General features: G+C 40.4%; 1 protein-coding gene across 2 annotated transcripts in view; it reads right to left on the bottom strand.

Moving 5' to 3' along the window:
* Positions 1–445: 445 nt before the first annotated feature.
* Positions 446–20,144, bottom strand: part of Spef2 (sperm flagellar 2) — a 177,051-nt gene continuing 157,352 nt past the window's right edge. Inside the window, exons 29-35 of one of the 2 annotated variants that reach the window (XM_032898792.1) lie at positions 19,823–19,929; positions 19,014–19,196; positions 14,473–14,565; positions 11,319–11,498; positions 5,702–5,941; positions 5,433–5,555; positions 446–581 (exon numbers count right to left, since the gene is read on the bottom strand). In XM_032898792.1, coding sequence (XP_032754683.1) covers positions 492–581; positions 5,433–5,555; positions 5,702–5,941; positions 11,319–11,498; positions 14,473–14,565; positions 19,014–19,196; positions 19,823–19,929 — 1,016 coding nt within the window. In that variant the 3' untranslated portion in view covers positions 446–491. The remainder of the gene's footprint in view (positions 582–5,432; positions 5,556–5,701; positions 5,942–11,318; positions 11,499–14,472; positions 14,566–19,013; positions 19,197–19,822; positions 19,930–20,144) is intronic. The other variant, XM_032898791.1, reaches the window with a different exon arrangement.

Here is a 20,144-nt window from a genome sequence, read left to right as displayed (position 1 = left end):
TATTAGACACAAGTACAAGTCGTTAAAAGTGTGACTGGTCTAGAAATTCAATGATGCACTTTTTTTCTTATCTACTAGGACGATCATTCAAGGTTTGCGATCTATGAAGCAAGAAGTGTAAGACGGAATGTTTTACTTTGAGTTTCAGTGGGATTTTCAACCTATTCCCCTAATATGGATACCTCCATAGGGAGACTTCAGGGCTTATGAGTGAGCTTACTTTGAATGTATTGTTTCTGGTAATTTCTATGACTTTAAGGATCACTTAAAAATTCATCTTTATATCTTTGAGATCTCTCTCTCTCTCTCTCTCTCTCTCTCTCTCTCTCTCTCTCTCAGCGTTTTATGGCTGACTTCAAGTTTCCTTTTCAGAGCTTCTTATCAACTGAGAAGGAGTCACACACCCATCACAATGATGCACACAACAAACTTCATGGTCAATTTTATTATGAGTATTTATTCAATAAAATAAAAAAAAAACCCCACAGTCTTCACTTCTTTTCATCTGTAAGTCTTGAGGGTGACCTTTCTCCATCACTGCCTTGTGCATGCTCACTCCTTTGAAGGATCATTTTAATGTCCTAAGAGAGAAAAATCAAAGGGAAATTACAAATGAAAATGGAGGATTTATGACTGAGGGACATCTCAGATGTGGCTGTTGTTAAACAGTAAGTTGCATTTTCCTTTAGTCTTTTCTTTTGTTTCGCCCTGAGAAAAACGTTTCCCATTTAGTGTGAGTTCCATTCTGAAACCACCAGTTCTATCCTTGTAACGATAGCAAAGGGTTTTTAGAAATTCTCCTTTCTAATCATGTAATGGACTTGTCAGGTTAAGTAATGTCTATAAAAACAATTATTCAACTATGTCATATAGTGTGTAAACCAAAAGATTATTTTTCTGTAAATGAATAAGACAGTATTCACATTCTATTAAAGAAAAATATAATGCCAAGTTAATCACATCTACATAGAAATTTAAATGTAGAAATTTTGAGCAGTAGATTCCCCCCCCCTGGGATTTTTCCCATATCTCCATGTTTTTTCTTACTATCAGAGATGGTAATGTTATAAAACTTTAATTTCTTAAATCATTGGTTTTTTTCAACGTAAATGTAAGCTTACACTTATAGAATGAATATTATAATATACATAAAACATGAAAATTGCATAGTGGTTAGTAATGTTAATTTATTTTCCCCCCAGAAGTTTAAGAAAATGCTTTACGAATGTAGATTTCTCTGCTCTAGAACTGAGCTGCAGAGCTTCCAGCTTGCGGTCACCTTACACGTGAAGACATGGGCTATTTCACTCTCTAACTTGTTGGTTTATATATTTGTCACTCTGTCGGCCCCTGCCAGGAACGACACTGACCCCATTTCTTCAAACCATTGACCTCCTTAAAGGCAGGGGTTAACCTCTGAGTGAGCCACATGGAAATAAAATGGTGGCTTCCACTGATTTCTAGTTTCTGCTTACTGCAACCCTCGAGGGTGGGCACTTATGTCGGTAGACCTTAGTTAATCTGGGAACTGAGATTGTCTGTGATTGTCTGGCACTTCAAAGCATGGGCAACGTGACAGGCCATGCTCTATATACATGCCAACCAGCATTGGTTAAATTCAAGAAGAAATAAGGAGGCTGTAGTCAGCAGATTGGGGAGAGGACTGAGAGGCACCAGAATCTTGGCACAGTCACATAGTTGTCACAGGAAATTGACTCTGTTGCCTGGTTATGACCTCACTAATTTTTTTAAGATTTACCCAAATCATTTTCTTAATGATTTAAAAATATTTTTGGACATATTTTCTCTGTACAAGGTCTAGGGAAGTAGAAATTATGTACATAATTTGACTGCAAATCTGTGAAAAAAAATTCCAGCACCAAACCTGGAGTTTGCAGTGCTATTCACCTCTGACTGTTCCTGGGACTTCAGTTTAACACTTGGTCACTGTGGCTGTCTGCCAGGGAAAACTTTGTCTCTATCCAGAGATGAAAACGGAGCAGTCTGTCTGTCCATCCGGCTGCCCCTCCACATGCTTCATCTCACTTGCCAGCGTGTCTTTGGTTCTGAGACTTCTGTATCCATCTCGGTCTCAGTCTTAGCATCAGCACTGGTGTCTGCTCTTCTGCCGGGAACTGAGCTCAGTGTTCTGTGCTCGTTCACTCATTTCATCCATACAAAAGCCCCATGAGGAGGTTAACCCCATGTCACAGTTTTGGAGCACAGGGCACTGAAATTGTACGTACCACCTATTTCCCAGAACTACCCATTTCCAAGAATCTAGGACTTACTCTTATAAGCACAGAGCCAGACCACCTTGAAACAGGAGCAGAACTAAAGTGCGTTATTACCATTACATGGAATCCAGTTTTCATTTCAAGTTTGTGTTTCTAAATGCTGTGACTTGTACACACAGACCCTGTAAACACAGAACTCTTAAGCAGCAACCTTCATTTTCCCACTGTTTATAATAGCAAACAACTTCTTAACCTTGAAAAACCACAATCTAGCTTTGGCTCTACTTATCTTGAACGATCTTCAAATAACATCACTGTGGTTAAGGTTCATTTAAAAATGTGATCTATTTACTTATGCATGGATACCTGGAGTAAAAACTAATGGTACGAGTATGAGAGCCAGCCCCCAAGTCTGAAATGTTTATTATCTTTCTACTTTCCCCCTCCTTCCTCCCTCCCATCATTCCTTTTTTCTTCCCTCCCTCCCCTTCCCTCCTTCTCTTTCCTCCTTCTTTTTTAGTTAGCAAAAACAGGAATGAAATGTCTTAGTGGAAAGAGACCCCTCTTTAGATCTCAAATCTCTATTTTTAGGTTTTTTCCAGGTCTTTGGTACAACTCTTGTTGATACGGTCTTATTGGTCAGAATCAAATAGCTCCCCATCCTGCCTTTTGATTACTGAAGTCAGCAACAGGCAGGAGATATGAAGGGCAAGGAAAATAAGGGTTTAAGAATCTGAATCACACTTACCATAAAGAAGTGTTCAGCCACGGAGTTAACTCACTAATTGCTTACGGATTCGATAATGGAGAAATGAGCTAGGTTTCTAGTGTGTTAAGTGATACTGGTTCTAGGAGTCTGGTTAACTGCAGGATGGTTGGGAGGAGGGGTCCCCAGAAGGAATGTGAATGGAATACAGAAGAGGATGGTGGGAATGTACAGAAGAGGCGCTGATGATCAAGGCGTCAAAATTCTCCTGGCGTACCGTGGCTGTACTCGGAACCTTTGGCATCTGGCTGCACTCCTGCAAAAGGAGGCGCTGTGAGTTGAGCTTTGGTGTCGGACCTTGAGTATACCTTCTTCTCTGCTCAGCAGCTCTCTCTTTGAGACACTGAGTTTCTAATAAAAAATTCTCTCCTGGTGTCACCATCACTACACACTACCCCGTGGGAAGTAAACACTTTCCAAAATGGGAGAAACTGGAAACTGCATTTAGAAATTTCTCTCTCTCTCTCTCTCTCTCTCTCTCTCTCTCTCTCTCTCTCTCTCTCTCTCTCTCTCTTTCTCTCTCTCTTTCAGTCTTTTTATTACCTTTTTTATTGGATATTTTTTCTTTACATTTCAAATGTTATTTCCTTTCCCGGTTTCCCAGACATAAGCCCACTATCCCATCCCCCTTTTCTTCTTCTACCCAACCACTCCCCTCCTGCTCCTCCAACATTCCCCTATAATGGGGGGTTCCAGACTTGGCAGGACCAAGGGCTTCTCCTCCCATTGGTGCCCAACAAGGCCATCCCCTGCTACATATGCAGCTGGAGCCATGGTTCAGTCTATACACACACACACACACACACACACACACACACACACACACACACACAGACAACAAAACTAGACAATATTGATGAAGCCAAGAAGCGAACTTAGGATCTAGCAGTTCTCCAGAGGCTGACTCTCCAAGCTGCTGGTCTCAAGGCTTCTGCCGTTAGGCAGGAACTTGAACAGAATCTTCTCTGGCCAGTGTAAAGGGCTATTGAGCTGTGCAGGCTTTGGAGGGGGTTTTCTTTCCTTTAAGGGTGGCGATAATTGATAATTGGCCTGTCCTGTCACTTTATGCTCTTACTTATTCTGGGCAGTAGGAAATGAATCCTGTTACACATGATTCTGAGAGATTTAGTGATTGTTTTACTAGTTTAAGCGGGGCCTCTGCCTTTATATGTGGAACATAGGGTGAAAGATGGCGCCGAAACAGTCAGGTATTGAACTCGCTATATTAAAAAAATGACACGGGAACATGATATGGTTAGGTGATATGGAAAAGTTTAGAGATGAAAAATTAATAGAATAGCACATTCCCATGCTCAAAGCCTATTGGTTTCTTGATTGCCTTTTCAAGTTCAGTGTGAAATTCAGCTTTCATTCTTTTCTGTTTTAATTAATCTCACTAATCCAATGGAATCACCCTATACCCTTTACAGTCTTTCAAGGGCTTGGATCCTGCTCTTCCACGAGGTCCTGCTTCTATACATTGGACTGGGCCTGTTTGTCATCCACGATGTCTTCATTGCCCCATCCCAATAAGAAAATCTATACAGACTTTTCTCCCTCTCCCTTCCCAAACCACAATCATTTCTACTTTCCAAGAGGCTTCTAGTACACACAAATAACAGCTTGAATATCTGTAGTTTTTACTTGGTTTATGTATGTTCTGCCAATTTTCACATGTAAAAATTATATTGGAAACATTAGTATGCACAGAGATAATTATTATCACCACTCAATACACAGGACAACTAGGTACCACCTCGGGGCATGAGGTCCTGGGTTATACAACAGGACAAGTTAGATGAGCCACAAGGAATGAATTGGTAAGTAATTTCCTCATTTGCTTCTGTTTAGTTCCTGCCGCTAGGTTCCTACCTTGAGCTTCTGACGTGGGTTTCACTGATGATGCTCTGTAATCTCTAAACCCTATGAAGCCTCTCCTTTCCAAGTTGCTTTTCATCAGGATGCTTTATCAGCAATTGAAAGAAAACAAGTACACTCCCATATGTGCTACAGTGAGCATATATCCCACGATTTGAAAATGGTGACTATATCAACACTTGGATGGAGGCTATAGTCTTGGTTAGTTCTTTATAGCAGAATGAGTCCTAGTGTCTACACTTGTCTATTGTAGACAAGCATTGTTATTTTCCCAGAACAATTCACATAGATAATAGGCCATATAACAAGCTTTATGTATAACCTACCCACAGCCCTCTCCTCTAGGCCCAGGATAGCAGCATGTACTAAGGATGTAAATCCATAACACTGGGAATTGTCTCAAGTGTGCATTAGTGTGCTATCCTTGGCCATTGCTGGCTGGCAGGTCTGGGCAAGTCCAGCTTGCTCTTCTTTAATAGCTCACAGTAGGAATTTCAAGTGTACCCTTAGCTGAAACCAAGCAAATTAGGATGATTTTGGCTAATACTTACAGGGATTTTATAGTCTACATAATTCGCAATCAGGTCCTGAATGTAAGGATGCTTCAAGAGAATATTAACTTCGATTGGCTCTAGGTTCTTGGCACCCAGGTCCTGGAACGTCTTGATGAGGTTCTTTAAAGAAAAATACAGGCAAAGTTAATTTCCTTTGCAATCTTGAAGTTATTTTAAAGTAGACTCATACAATGAAGTAATTCACCATGACTTCTCTACAATACACAACACCTTTACAGCAATGCCAGGTGAGCGGTCTAACCAACCTCTGCGTAAATATTCTCTGTCTTTAGGTAGCTGGCAAATCTGTTAGCGTCCAGCACTTCATTTCCTCCTCCAAACACTTTGAGCAGTGTTTCCATGGAAATCTTTTCAGTGTTTGCATTTTCTGGGATTTCTTCTTCCTTTTGGTCCCTCTCGTCTTTCTCCTCCTTCAGCTCCTCTCTTGTACTGTTTTCTTCAGCTTCAGGGAATTCCTCATTGGGACTCACAGAGGAGATGGAGGTCTATCAAATGAGAGGATGACAGGAGTCAGACAGACATGTTTCCAGCATGCAGATGCTTTATCAACTTGTTCAGTACGCAAGGACCAGGCAAGTGAAGGCCGGTGCCTACTGCAAACCCCATTAAACACATTATGGAAGAAAATGCACTGGCTGCACTCAAAATCAGTGTCAAAGTCCTAGAGCAGTTTAGCTTATGGTGCAGAAGTCTCAGTGTGGGGTGAGTCTCATTCATCTCAACCCACACACATGCTCCCTACACTACCAGGTACATAAAATTCCTCCACAGTGGCAACACAGAAGTAAGTTAGTGTAAGTGACTCCCATCACCAACGCGTGGCGGGATTGCCCTAAAACTGACTTCGGTTGAGGATATTTAAAATCCATAAGACTAATTTTGCCTCTTGATTCCATAGTTATAGATTAGGAATGATCCAGAATAAATGTTTACAGGCACAGAAAGTTTCAAATATAGAAGGTAATTCGGTGTTATAATAAAAATAGATGACTTGTAATTCCAAAGGTATGGGTACAGTGACACAAATTATAGTTTTGTGATGGACACAATTCCTTTATGAAAATTATGGCCTAGAGGTATATCCAAACTAACAAGAATGCACCCATAGAGTAAGTTCATAAAGGTCCCATCAAACACAGGAATAGATACAGTGTTATTATCATGTCATATGATGTCATGTGATGATGTATCATTTATCAATCATATAAAGAACCCATTAAAGTGTCAACACTGGTTACTAGTGGGGGCCAGACAAATGATTTCCATCGTCTTCAAAATTCCTGCAGTAAATTTTGTATGTATATGCAAACACACGTGTATTTTCTAATGATAAAATAATCAATATTTGCATATTCAACATAGAGAAATAGTTTTGAAGGTTGTTTGGCCAGAAATCTGAGAAGACAGGGATTCTGATTTCCCTTTGCCACTAGGAAAGGAGAACTGATAATTCAGGAGAATGCTGATGTCATTAAATATCCAATTCAGTTTATTAATTGTTAGCTGTGATATGTGACAGAATGGGATCATAAACTAAGCCTATAGTAGATCTGTGTCCCTGTGGAGGGACTGTTACCTGTGTTGAAAACATGAGGTGCAATTGTTTCAGCTTGGGAGGTCACCTTGCTTTTGCTGAGAGTTTTTATCTTTTGCTAAATAGGGAATTTAACTCACTTTTGAAAGGGGGTTATAACAGTTAAATAGTGATTAAATATATATTTACACATTTACTAAAACATACATTTTTACCTCCTTTCAACTTGCAACAATTAAATGCTACATGGTGGAAGTAGGAAGCAGGTGTTAGTATCCTCGCTGTGATTCCTGGTGATTACTTCTACAGTTACTCATCAGTAGGTTTCAGGGTCCGTAAAACATGCTACATGGAGATTGGACCTAACGCATCCTGCAGAGTAGGTGCGGAGTGAATGGATGTGTGTGGAGAACAGTGCACAGCACTGCAGTAACAGTGCCAAGAGAGAACCCGTGGGTGAGCAAATCACTAGTTGCTTCAATGAGCAGACACAGGTTTAAGGTTAGGAAAGTCTGGGTCCCTTGTTGCTCTTTGCATAGTTAGGGCAGCACTTCCTTTTTAAAGACCTGATACATACATCATGGAATAAATAATTTTTAGTGAAAAAATAACAATTTAAATATGTAGCATTTTAGGATTAAGAGTCCCTAACTTCCTAATGTCAGAAGTTTTTTGTGGTTGTTTTTGTTTTGTTTTTGATTCCTGTTGCCTTTGCCCTTTGGGACTTGGAATACACATTATAGCTATTAGGTAAGAGAGGAAAGAATGAAAGGATCATCCAGTGTTCTGGGAGGGATAAAAGGTATATGCAAGCGAAGGGTTCACTCTAACAGACACTGGAGAGAGAAACCAGTGATGACAGCCAGAAGAAAGGGCAATTCTTTGGGATAGTTATCTGTGGCACCAAAGTAGAGAGATCCATGCCCTTCAAACAGGGATGGTGGCACCTTTGAGCACTAATTTACACTGCTCTGGCTTTCAGAGACTGATCTCAAAGCCTGTCCACACGTGTGTCTCTGAAATGATGCCTGTGTATCTTCCCGAGCGTGCATTTCTGTTCTTGACTCAGCTCAGGCCTAACACAGAAAATAATGTTGGTTCTGAGAACAAAAGCGTCACACATGTGTACATACACGGAACTTCGGGGTCTCAAACACGCTGCCAGGAGGGCTTCAATAAAAATTCAACTATGTGGGAGCTGCAAGCTAACAATTTACTAAAATCTAACATCATAGTCCTGAAACCCTACAAGGGTTTCAAAATTAGCTATTACCCCAAATTTCACTCACTCAAGTATGGCATTCACTAAAACTTGTAGATTCTTGATAAATGCTTTGCTCTCGGGCTTTTAAAAAATTTCCTGAGAAACAACGGCTTCCCACAGAAGGTCTGAGCCACATTGAATGAAAGCAGCATGACAGCAAAGATACAGAAGGAGGAATAAAAAAATACGACACAGGTTCCAGTTATCATAATAACACAGGCAGAAAGCAAAGATTCGACGGAAAGCCTTGGGAGTGCATGGAGATTAATTGGAGATGTTATATCTAAGTGAGGTCTTTGCACACTCCTGGGATGAGGTTACCCAGGAAACTAGAACACAGTTGGAAAAAACTCAGAAATGGAAGGATATAATTGGGGCTAAAATGCCATTCAAGTGTGAATGACTGAGGCGGGCAACTCTTGTGTTTCTGAAGTGCTTCGATTTATTTCAAGTCTGAACAGTCCCTGAAGGCCAAAGGGAGACACGCTCCAATCTCTGCAGACACCCCTGGTTTCTGAACAATATCCTTGTGCTTTAAAAGAGCTCTGGAGAGCAGCTCTCAAATGGAGCTATTTCCTAAGTGGGGACACTAAGATGAGGTAGTAAGTCAGGGACATCAGGGATACAGGTCACCTATTCTAGGTGGCTTGGTGCTACCCACCATAGTGGTTGCTATAGTGATGGTTTTGGTGCAACCTCTCCATCCTTGGTCTTCCTGGGCAGAATCGTTTGTTCCTCTCCCCATCTCCTTGCTCCTATAGCTGAGACTCCATCTCTTGCACAGCAACCCCTCTTCCTGTTTTAGTTCTATTCACAAACATCGGGCATTTTCTATGTGTAGCTACTTTGGAGGACATGAGACAACTTGACCTAGATTCCAGATAGGGATAATCTGGCCATAGGAGTCAATCGATGGACAAGGTCCAGCTTAATGGGGTCCCAGAGCTAAGGGTGGATACAAGCCCTCATTCTTAATCTAGAAGTTACCTTCAATTAATAACTGCTCATAAATGAAAAATTTTCTCCAACAGAATCTCACTGTGTATAAAAATCTCTCATACGGCTGGAAGCCCCATGCCCCAGTAGTAGATGGCCAACACAAAATAAACTCAATGGTATCTTTGGAGGGTTTTTGGTCATATGATATGTTGTCAGGAATTTTTTTTAAAAACACTTATAGGTCCTTTGCACATGTATTTTGAGTTCTAGTCGTGTGGTTTTATGGGATTTCTGTGTGTGAGAATGTGTCTCTGCATTGGATATGCTTCTAGAGCCTTCTCTTTGGTTCTTTTTCTTCCATTTGTCAGTTTATTTTTTCCTATTCTACTTTTTAATTTTATTTTACCTTTTATAAGTATGTCTTTAAATGACTGCATTCTGATGAGAGTGAGAAAGACAGGGTGTGATTTGTATGGGTGGGGCAGTGAGGAGGATCTCAGAGGAGTTGGGGGAGAACATAATCAGAATATATTATATAAAATATATCTTCAGTTAAAAAATATATCTTTAGTTTGTGTTAGTTCCCTGTTTGGTACATCATTATCTCATTTTCTAAGGCATGGATTGAGCAATTAGATGGCATCCCTCTGAAGAGAAAAATTATCTTTCTATCTGTCACAAACCTGATGTTAAGTGAAGGCTTAATTTATAAAACTGAAGAATTTCAGTGCATTGTTGTCGATTCCTTCTCAGATTGTGCCCTACATTTGAGGATGCCAAGTAAGGAATGTACCTACTGTTCACCAACACCCTGAATTCAGTCTGCTGAGTACAGAATGGAAGATGATTTTAGAGCAGCTGTATCTTTCCCATGTGAACAATGCGGACTCAGAGGGGACAGTTAAAGGAGAAGTGGGCAGCCATCATCTAAGATCAGGGAGACTCTCTGTGCCTGGGAAGCCATCCCACTGAGTCCTCAGGGCAGGCTATAATTTTGGATTAGTCATAAATCTAATATTAGTTTAAAGGACATACAATCTATGTGAGGATATAGAGACATCACTGTGGACGTGACAAATGCTACCTCAGGACAGTTGGCTGTACCTAAGTTACTTATGTGGGAAAATTTTAAAGTAGTTTTCTAGTGTGGAGAATACCAACACTCCTTGCTTGCCTCTTTGCTGTGGTGTAAGTCTTATGTCATTACCAACAGCATATGTATTTGAGAAGCCCCATGCCAGCTTATTGGGCACCAATCTTCCCTCACCCTGGCCTGGTGCTTATGGTCAAACTTCACGCTCAAATCTAAAAGAGCCTATCTCTTCCCACAGGTGAATGCTTTCAGGGGACTCTACCATTTCTTTCAGATTATCTCTTCTTTTACGAATACAGGCCAAGAGGAAATAAAAGTGGCTGGGGTCCTAAGGGTATGGACATCAGTCCCTCCTCCCATGCCCACAAAGATCATAGAAAGAAACACCATCAGGAATCTACCCTTGGGAGAACAGATTGGGAATCAAAGGTCAGAGAAAGTGTCAGTGGACACCAGGAAAACTGGTCATTTTGAACCCAATAGGAAGCCTTTCAACCTGAAAATGCAAGGGCTTATCCATCTCCTGGAAATCACAAGGGGGAATGTATCCTGGCTTCTGAATTAGCTAGAAAGTTTCTATGCTCTTTGAGGTTTCAGCCTGTGGTTTCAAGGCTGAAATAAGGTCAAAAGTCATATTTGTGTGGGTAGTGTCTGAGCTCTGAGCTTGCTTCAGGTACATTTCTTACATACTCCAAAATGTGCATCAGGTTACTAATCCACTTCCTGCTTGTTTCTCATGATTAGTACTTTTTGCAAAACCCCGTCTAGTCTGCTGCTTTAAGAGCAAATTTCAATCCTACCCAGAGACTTTGAACAGATGTTCATTTTACTAAAGGTGTTTGAGCTCTCTGACTTTATGCAGTTGAAGAAAGTTTACTGGAAGACCTATTACATGTAAAGCATGGTGTTGAAGACCCAGGAAAATATGATAAAGAAAAGAGGTGAATCCCTACTGTTAATGGGTTTCGGTTTCTCTGGTGCCCTTGCTTTCCTTCAGAATTCAGAGTTGTCACATTTGTACCATGTAGTTACCTTTTCTGCAGTCAGCATTGGAGTTTCAACCTGCCGGAATATGTGAGTCCCCACAGCCACACTGAGGGCCCTGTAGACTCCTTCCAAAGTGTCCGGGTGGCAGGCAAAATACAGCAACATCTGAGTGTAGTCAAGCTGAGGTGGATCCTTCTCACAGTCAGCAAACAGCCTGAAGAAGAACTGTCACACACACACACAATTTGTAACTGCAGCTAAGGTGGGTTCACTGCGGCAGTGAGGAGGCAGACAGGGTAATAATGAACAGAGACTTCAGGTAAGCCATATCTGGAGTTCCAGATGTGTGAGATGCTCACTGGACAGCGTACCAGGTCACTAATTCTGTTGTCATTGCTACGTGACACAAAAATGAAGACAAACCCATCACTTCGTCCATTCGACCAAATGCTTATTGAGTGCCATAATGGACGAGCTTGAAATTTTTTAAGTATTTAAAATACAATTAATAGGAAGCTACCAGCTCTGGAGGAGCTAATTTTGCTATGGAGCAGTGGCTGCTGCATAGGATGCTCACACACTCCTGAGCTCATTGCAGCTGTGGTGGCCTGCACAAGACCGGCACAAGATTGGGCCGTCACCTTTTCAACGTAGAAGGAAGGAGGAAGGGCTGATGAGTCCTTCCTCCTCTCTTAGAGGATTATTAACAGTTAATCACTGAATGGTGACAGGGGATGTGTGGCACTCTCTTCGGTGGTATAATCATGTAAATTGCCCCTGCTCTAGGACATGTCCGTCCACCCACACTCATGCAGGCAACCCTGTGTAAATTCGGTGGGTCATTTATTGGAAGAGGGCATGCAAATTAGAGGTAAGAGGATGATTTGTTCAGAAGAAAAAGGGTTTCAGTAGGGGGAAGGGAGAAACACTAGTTAGGTTAATAAATAAAGGCTGAGAGAACTAATATTCATCAATGACTGTCAATGAGTAAAACATGACAAGGAAAACAAAACAAACAACAAAACCCCATAGAACAGAGTACATGAGGAATGTTCTGGAACCTCACCATTTGGGAGCAGCATGAAGTGGATAGTTGCATTTTATACACACTGAGATGTTCAGAGTGGTGCTGAGACTCCCTGATGGTGTGTGTGTGTGTGTGTGTGTGTGTGTGTGTGTGTGTGTGTGAAAACCTCACTCCGCTCATCTTTTCTGTCCTTCGACCGCCCATAGCATATGTACATGCGTGCACTCACCTATCCTGTTAACCGTCTTTGCCCATGTGAATGCCTCTTTCTTGGAATCCAGAGTCTGTTCTTCTCCTCCATATAATTTTCTACCAGTAGGTTAGGGGCAGACCTTTCTATGTACTTAAAGTCATTTTCTTGTTCCACTGCTGAATCAACAAGTACAAAGCCTGCTCTGCATTGACATACCTTTCATGGGACATGGTTGCCAGGCAGCAGTTTTCTTCCCACAAACTGAGGAGGCTGGACAGTGTGTTCATGACGTCACATGGAAACCACCTTGCAAGAGCTATATATGAAAGCTAAGTGTGGTGACACATGCCTTGAATCTTACTACTCAGGGTAAAGAGGGAGGCACTTGTGTGTGACTTCAAGGCCACCCTCTTTTACATATTGAATTCCAGGCCAGCCAGGGCTACATATTGATATCTTTGTTTCAAATAAAGAAATGCTTTATGGTATAATTTATCTCAATCATTGTGTTTCACATTAAAAAGGTTAACAAACAACTATTAACCCCAAGATGCTAACCATGTATCTCAGACCTTGTTGGTACTACATGGCTCCTCCCTTGACCTCTCTCCTGCTCGCATGTTGCAGAAAGGTTTAGGGGGAACGACCATGAAGCTTCAATGTCACACAAAGAACTTTAGGCAATGAAGGAATGCGGAGAGTGGGAGAAATAGCCTAACCCGGGAAAGAGTACAACAATTGATTATGCAATTGCTATGTCAATCCTTAAAACATTTATACAAGTAATATTATGCAGAATGAATAGGTTATATTTAGAAATATGTTTGTATTTGCATATATGCATGCAACAACAGTTATTGAAAGATGAGGGCATGAGTTTGAAAGAGATCAAAGAGGGGTATATGGGAGGGTTTGGAGAGACGCATGTAAGGGGACAATGATGTAATCATGATATCAAAGATGAAATAAAACATGCTTTAAAAAATTGAGTCCGACTGTCGGAATTGCTTACTTACATGTTATAAAGGAGTCAGGCCCAATTTTGTATTGCAGTTTTGAGCTAATGATTGACTAGAAACCAAACCAACAGTTATATCCAGAATTTGCTGTAATATCTAAATCCACAATTCAGATTTTCTACTGTATTACTGAATGTGGCTATGTTAGAGTAAATGCATTCAGTCATCTATACAGAAGTCAGAGTGACTTCAGATTTAAGACTTTACATCTACTGTGGTCTCAGTGACAGCAGTGGATTATAATGCTGTTATTGATGTCATGCTGAGGACAGCAAGCTACTTATGGGCCTGGGTAATATTGCATGTAAATCTTGCTGTGTTTAACAAAAATCAAAGGAAGTGTATAAAGTAAATAATTTGTAAAATGGCAGAATCCTAACCCACAATTTTAGAATTGGGAGGGGGTTGGGGATTTAGCTCAGTGGTAGAGCGCTTGCCTAGCAAGTGCAAGGCCCTGGGTTCGGTCCCCAGCTCCGAAAAAAAAGATTAGAATTGGGAGAATGGCATACTAGATAGATGAAAAAAACAAAAAACAAAAAACAAAACCAAAAACTAACAAAACCCTGTAATCCAAGAGAGTCCATGAAAGCTTCCAATAATCACCTAGGTAGCAGACAATTTTGGCATTTCTCCTCCTCTAGAATTTCTCTATAAGGAATGGTCCCTGAATGAGTATTCAAGTTTGGACTTTGGGAAAACAGCAAAGTTCTAAGAAGCAAGCATAGAATCAGAGGGACCTGTTTAACTCAAGTGGAAGAACAGAAAGACAATCACCATTTCCACATGCCACATAACATATTATCCATGGTTAGCACTGGTGTGACGGTTCCCACATATAATCTCAGTTCTTGCAAGGTTTAAGCTTGGTCAGGATGCTGCACTTGCTGGACACCTCCCTGAGTTACAGACTGATAACCATCTCAAAAATCAATGACAAGAATAAAAGGAAAGAATAATTACCTCTATGAGATGCTCCTGTCTATTGAATGGCAAGGGTTCAAGGGGATTTTCTGGAATTTTTATATCTTCATCTCCTGAAAACCATAGACCGGCCTACACAAACAAACATACGAGACATATAATGAATATTCATAACATTCTGTGCAGAGATATAACAGTTTCTCTTAAGTCCAAAGATTAAAACATTGCTCTACTCGCTCCCTAGTGATCTTGAAAATACAGGGTACATCGGAGAGACTGGAGGAAATACTAGATTTGCATTTTGCAATTATTTTAATACCACCATTTTATTATGGTGATTTTCATATGTGTTCGTACCATCAAATCAGTATGTATTACACAGATAAAAAGCCCCAAAATGGGGGTGTTAGCTCTGTTTTAGTTTTTGGAGTGTAAAAGACACTTCAAAGTTATGACTGCAGCCTAAGCTCCCGCTGGCTACACGTTGTGTGTGTGTGTGTGTGTGTGTGTGTGTGTGTGTGTGTGTGTGTGTGTGTTTTGAGGGGGGTTCTCTGTGTTCGTTGCTGACAGAGTTGCCAGTTCTCAGGATAGCTAAAATTATCCTCAACAATAAAAGGACTTCAGAGGGAATCACTATCCCTGAACTCAAGCAATATTACAGAGCAATAGTGATAAAAACTGCATGGTATTGGTACAGAGACAGACAGATAGACCAATGGAACAGAATTGAAGACCCAGAAATGAACCCACACACCTATGGTCACTTGATTTTTGACAAAGGAGCCAAAACCATCCAATGGAAAAAAGATAGCATTTTCAGCAAATGGTGCTGGTTCAACTGGAGGTCAACATGTAGAAGAATGCAGATCGATCCATGCTTATCACCCTGTACAAAGCTTAAGTCCAAGTGGATCAAGGACCTCCACATCAAACCAGATACACTCAAACTAATAGAAGAAAAACTAGGGAAGCATCTGAACACATGGGCACTGGAAAAATTTCCTGAACAAAACACCAATGGCTTATGCTCTAAGATCAAGAATCGACAAATGGGATCATAAAACTGCAAAGCTTCTGTAAGGCAAAGGACACTGTGGTTGGGACAAAACGGCAACCAACAGATTGGGAAAAGATCTTTACCAATCCTAAAACAGATAGAGGCCTTATATCCAAAAAATACAAAGAACTCAAGAAGTTAGACCGCAGGGAGACAAATAACCCTATTAAAAAATGGGGTTCAGAGCTAAACAAAGAATTCACAGCTGAGGAATGCGAATGGCTGAGAAACACCTAAAGAAATGTTCAACATCTTACTATTCTCATTTAGCAATGCCTCTGCTATGTTTTCTTTCTTTTCATCTCCACTGCTACCACCTGCTTGTACAGCCGCATGACCTCTGCCATGCACCAGCCACTCAGCAAATTCAAAATTGCTTCCTTTTTCTTTTTCCAGTCTCCCTCTTACTTGCTTCAGCATTTTTTTGTGTGACCCTCTTGAATTGCTCCAACCTTCAAGGTTGCTCTATCTGTCACTCTCTGTTCAGATCCAGTGTCTGCTTTTGTCTTTAGATGATATTATCCTTTGTGTCTAAGGTGACTTCTACACTCTTTATCACTCATAAAAGTCATTATTTATTTCTACACCAGGCTTAGATTACACCATCACAGAGAGGCTCTTTTAATCTCTGTTTCCTTTAAGTACAATCCTGAGTGAATTATAGCACATCTTCCATTTTAGATGCACTGGTAAGTACTTCATGAACTTGTGTATGAGTATGTGTGTGTGTGTGTGTGTGTGTGTGTGTGTGTGTGCACGCACCTGCACACACACACACACACACACAAACACACAAAGACAGAGAGACAGAAACACAGAGACAGAGATATAGAGAGACAGAGAGACTTTTATACCTAGCTTATCTATCACAGTGACAACCAGTCCCTAATAGTATTTACTACCAAGATCCACTATGTTGCCTACATTGACTCAGGCCTATGTTCCTGCCTTCTTTTCTTCCTTCCAAGGATTGTAGCACTTTCAGCAATGGTAATGGTAGGTTTCTGGCAGAAGTGAAGCAAGAGATTTTTCTACAGTGAAAAGGAGAGACTCCAGAAATAACAGAAATAAAAAGACTGTATCTGACAGAAAAACATACTTGATGATAATATTTGCAAGCTACTCTGTGGAGGAAGTACCAAATGGCCTCGAAGACACAGCAACCAAAATTATACAAAACAATTCAAGAATCTCATCCATAAAATTTTAGCCATGTGAAATGTTAAGTCTGCAGCTATGTAGTAATGTGCTTAAGTTAGAAGCAGCATTCAGTTAACTGTGTACGACCTCACTGGACTTATAGATTACTTCTCTTTAAAGCTTGAAAATGTTCTTTACATTCTTAAACCAAAATGTGACCAAAAAATTTAAACTATTCATATTTCCTTAGAGAACTTGTACTATGCTTATTTTTGTCCTTGAACATTTGAATGCTTGCACCCATGGTGACCATGTGTTCTCACAGGTAAATAATGAGTTAGTTGATATTTCAAAAGTATATATAGTTCTACATGTTGGACATCTCTACATTATACAATCCCATAGTCTGAGTACATCTACAGAGAACAGTTTGTGAGGGACATCAGGGCCAGAAGCCAAAGGCAAATAAGACTTTATGGTTATTACTTAGCCACAGGACAGATTCTGAACATCTTCAGTTTTAGGAGTGGCAATGATCAGCATACTTCTAAATGGCTTTTGTGGTGAAGTTGCAGTTGGTCAAAGGGGAGGGGCAGAGCAACAGAAGACACAGTGGACAGCTCCTTCTTCCCAGAAATCTCTATTTCAGCACCACAGTCATGCTACATTACTGCTCTAATGTGACATATTTGACAGATCATATAAAATCTTCCCTAGAAATGGTTTTAGTTTTCTCCCATCTTTTATTTTTATTTTCGTGAACCATCAAGGGTTGGAAATCTGAAAAAGGCATACAGTAGAGTCAAGTGTACATCTGGGAGTAGGAAATAAAGGGAGACGACCGGTAATTCCCAGGACACAATGATCATGTAAGTGCTTGAGTTCTCCTAAACGCATTAGGTCTACCATTCTGCAAGCAACTCCCACTTCTGGTAAATGGTTCTAGTTTGGGATTAGCATTTTTGGCAATGTTACCAGCAGCATTTGTTCTCTGGTTTGAAAAAGATGTTCAGTGTGATAGCACGTGCCAATCAAAAGCTTTACTCTAAGGTTTCTTCAAATATCCCTTTCAACATCTTAAGCCACACAGAGTATATGTTCTGCTTTCCTGCTGTCATATTCAAATGAAATTGTCATAGCAAATTGTAAGCAGTGTCAATATTCCTAATCTGCTGTTTGAGAAGTGCATACATCAGAGCTCAATTAGCTGAACTAGCCTCCTGATCAACCATAGGGAAACTCATTAGGATCCAAGTGTTTCTTCATTTGTGTGTGAGCACAGGAAGCTCTAGGCTAACTAATCAAAGGATGCCAGCTACTAATTATAAACAAGATAGGACAGGAAGCTCTGTGAGTTTTCAGTGATGAAACACTAGGGAGATAAATCCCTACAGACCATCATCCTGCTTCAAAGTCCAAGACCTATTATAAGTGACTCCTTCCTTTGTTGTTGTAGCGATATGGAAGGATGAAGAAGGCACATTCGGTTAGTAGAAATGAGACAAGTATTTAGGCACTCTTGTCAGTTAGAGAACTATATCACTAATCCTAACATTCAATTTCTGAAAAATGAATGTTCATATATCTGACTTGATGACTAGAATATCTATCCATCTATCTATCTATCTATCTATCTATCTATCTATCTATCTATCTATCTATCTATGTCCATTTGTCACTCTAAATGAACAATTAATTTCTTTATTTGTTATCTAGCTTCTGCATTCAAAACTCCACAATCCCGCTCTATAGCAGGCTCCCAGTTATACTCCACCCACCAACTCGAATGAGCAGGTATTGTGTTCTGGGTTACCCAGCACTTTTCTTAGATGAACTCGTTTCAACATCCATGTCTATGGCAGTGACTTAGAACTGCCTGTGGATGTACGAGAGCAGATAGGATATTTCTGCCTTGAATATTGGTGGACATTTTAAGCTCATTCAGTTAAAAGCAAGTCTGCCATCCACTAACCCAATTCCAAAGGAGCAAAACAATACCATCTGGCCATGTCATGTTCATTACTGCCATTGCTATTCTCTTGGTGGTATAAGGTACCTGACAGGAGATCATTTAAAGCCTTGCATGTGGTTTTAATATATAGCTATGGGAATAATTACTGGCTGAGAACCTATGAGAAAAATAATGATGATTCTGTGACTTTATTAAGGATCCTTAGTTCTCCAGGAAAATTTTCATTTCATTAATCTTTTTCCTAATGCTTTTCCTGGGTATAGAAGCCAAACTTCTGTCCTGGGCTTTGATTCTGTCTTTGTTGCCTATGTATGAGCTTCTAAGAAACATGAGAGTGACCAGAAATGTGACGCATCATCAGTGAGCTGGTACTTGTTAGGAAAAAATATTCTGGTATTACTACTGGTCTACCTGCTTATATTGTTCAAAGGTGATGGTGCCTGTCTGAGCTTCATCTGTGGCCTTAAACCTCTGCAGGGTCTCCAGGAGCTCCTCCTCCAGGGGGATGGGCCATGGCATGGCTGCTACCATCAAGAACTTCCTCCAGTCCACGAACTCTGTGTTGACTGTTAATAAAGATGTTATCTCCTGCAACTGGAAGAACAAAGGGGATCTCACCAGGAAGTTTGTGGAACGAACTTGAAGCTCTTCCCACTAAGGCTATCAGAGCTTGGTTGCAAGGGAAGAGGGATTTCACATTGACAGCCAGAGCGGGTTCTGACTTGCATTTACTTTCATTTTCTCTTCTAACAGCTGAGCCATACCAGCCAATAACTTGAAAGGATTTTAGGTTTTTGTGATATTTTTGTGTACTACGCTCATCCAACTTACTCATGTCCGTTAACCTGGTGTCTTTTCACCAGTGAGAAGTTAAAGTCTGGGGGAGTAACATACTATCAGGGTAGTGTACTAGACCCATTTAATTTCCTAGGCATTCAAAATGAAATTATAAAAACCAAGTCCTCTCAAAATCCTCCACTGTTCCTTGTTAAGGTATTTGCAAAATGGTCATAATTGAGTTGAGTCTCCCAGTGTCTGAAATGTTTAAATGTTAATCATCAACAGCATGGCTTACTGCCAACTTCTTTCTCTCATTTAGATTTCGTAGATTTCTGGCTAATGCCACAAACTGTGTAAGTACTGGTTACCTCAGAAGTACTGACTCACCAAGGAAGGCGCGTGTTAAGGCTGTTTAGATCCCAAACACAGCAGAAACTTACATCCAGTTGGGTGAGGTGCATCCAGCTGCTAGGCAAGTTGTTTGTTCCCAGGTTCAGGGTAACCAGATCAAGCAGAATGTCAGTGAAAGCTTTATTTCCTATTACGCCTGCAATGCAGAGAAACATGCGTTTATTTATCGATTGATAGATTTAGTGCCATTTGTGCTAGCATTGCAGTTTATTCTGCTAAAATGGAAATAATGGATAGTAACTTTCTTAATTATTTAGCACCATGTTCTCTAGAGAAAAACAAGCTACTTCAAAAACATAAAATAAAATAAAATAAAAATTTCTGATGTTATTCATTACTTCTGCCAAATGT

This window comes from Rattus rattus, chromosome 3 (genome assembly GCF_011064425.1).
Source record: "Rattus rattus isolate New Zealand chromosome 3, Rrattus_CSIRO_v1, whole genome shotgun sequence".
Lineage (NCBI taxonomy): Eukaryota > Metazoa > Chordata > Mammalia > Rodentia > Muridae > Rattus > Rattus rattus.
The sequence above is the reverse complement of the archived record's forward strand: the minus strand, read 5'-3'. Positions and strand labels throughout refer to the sequence as shown.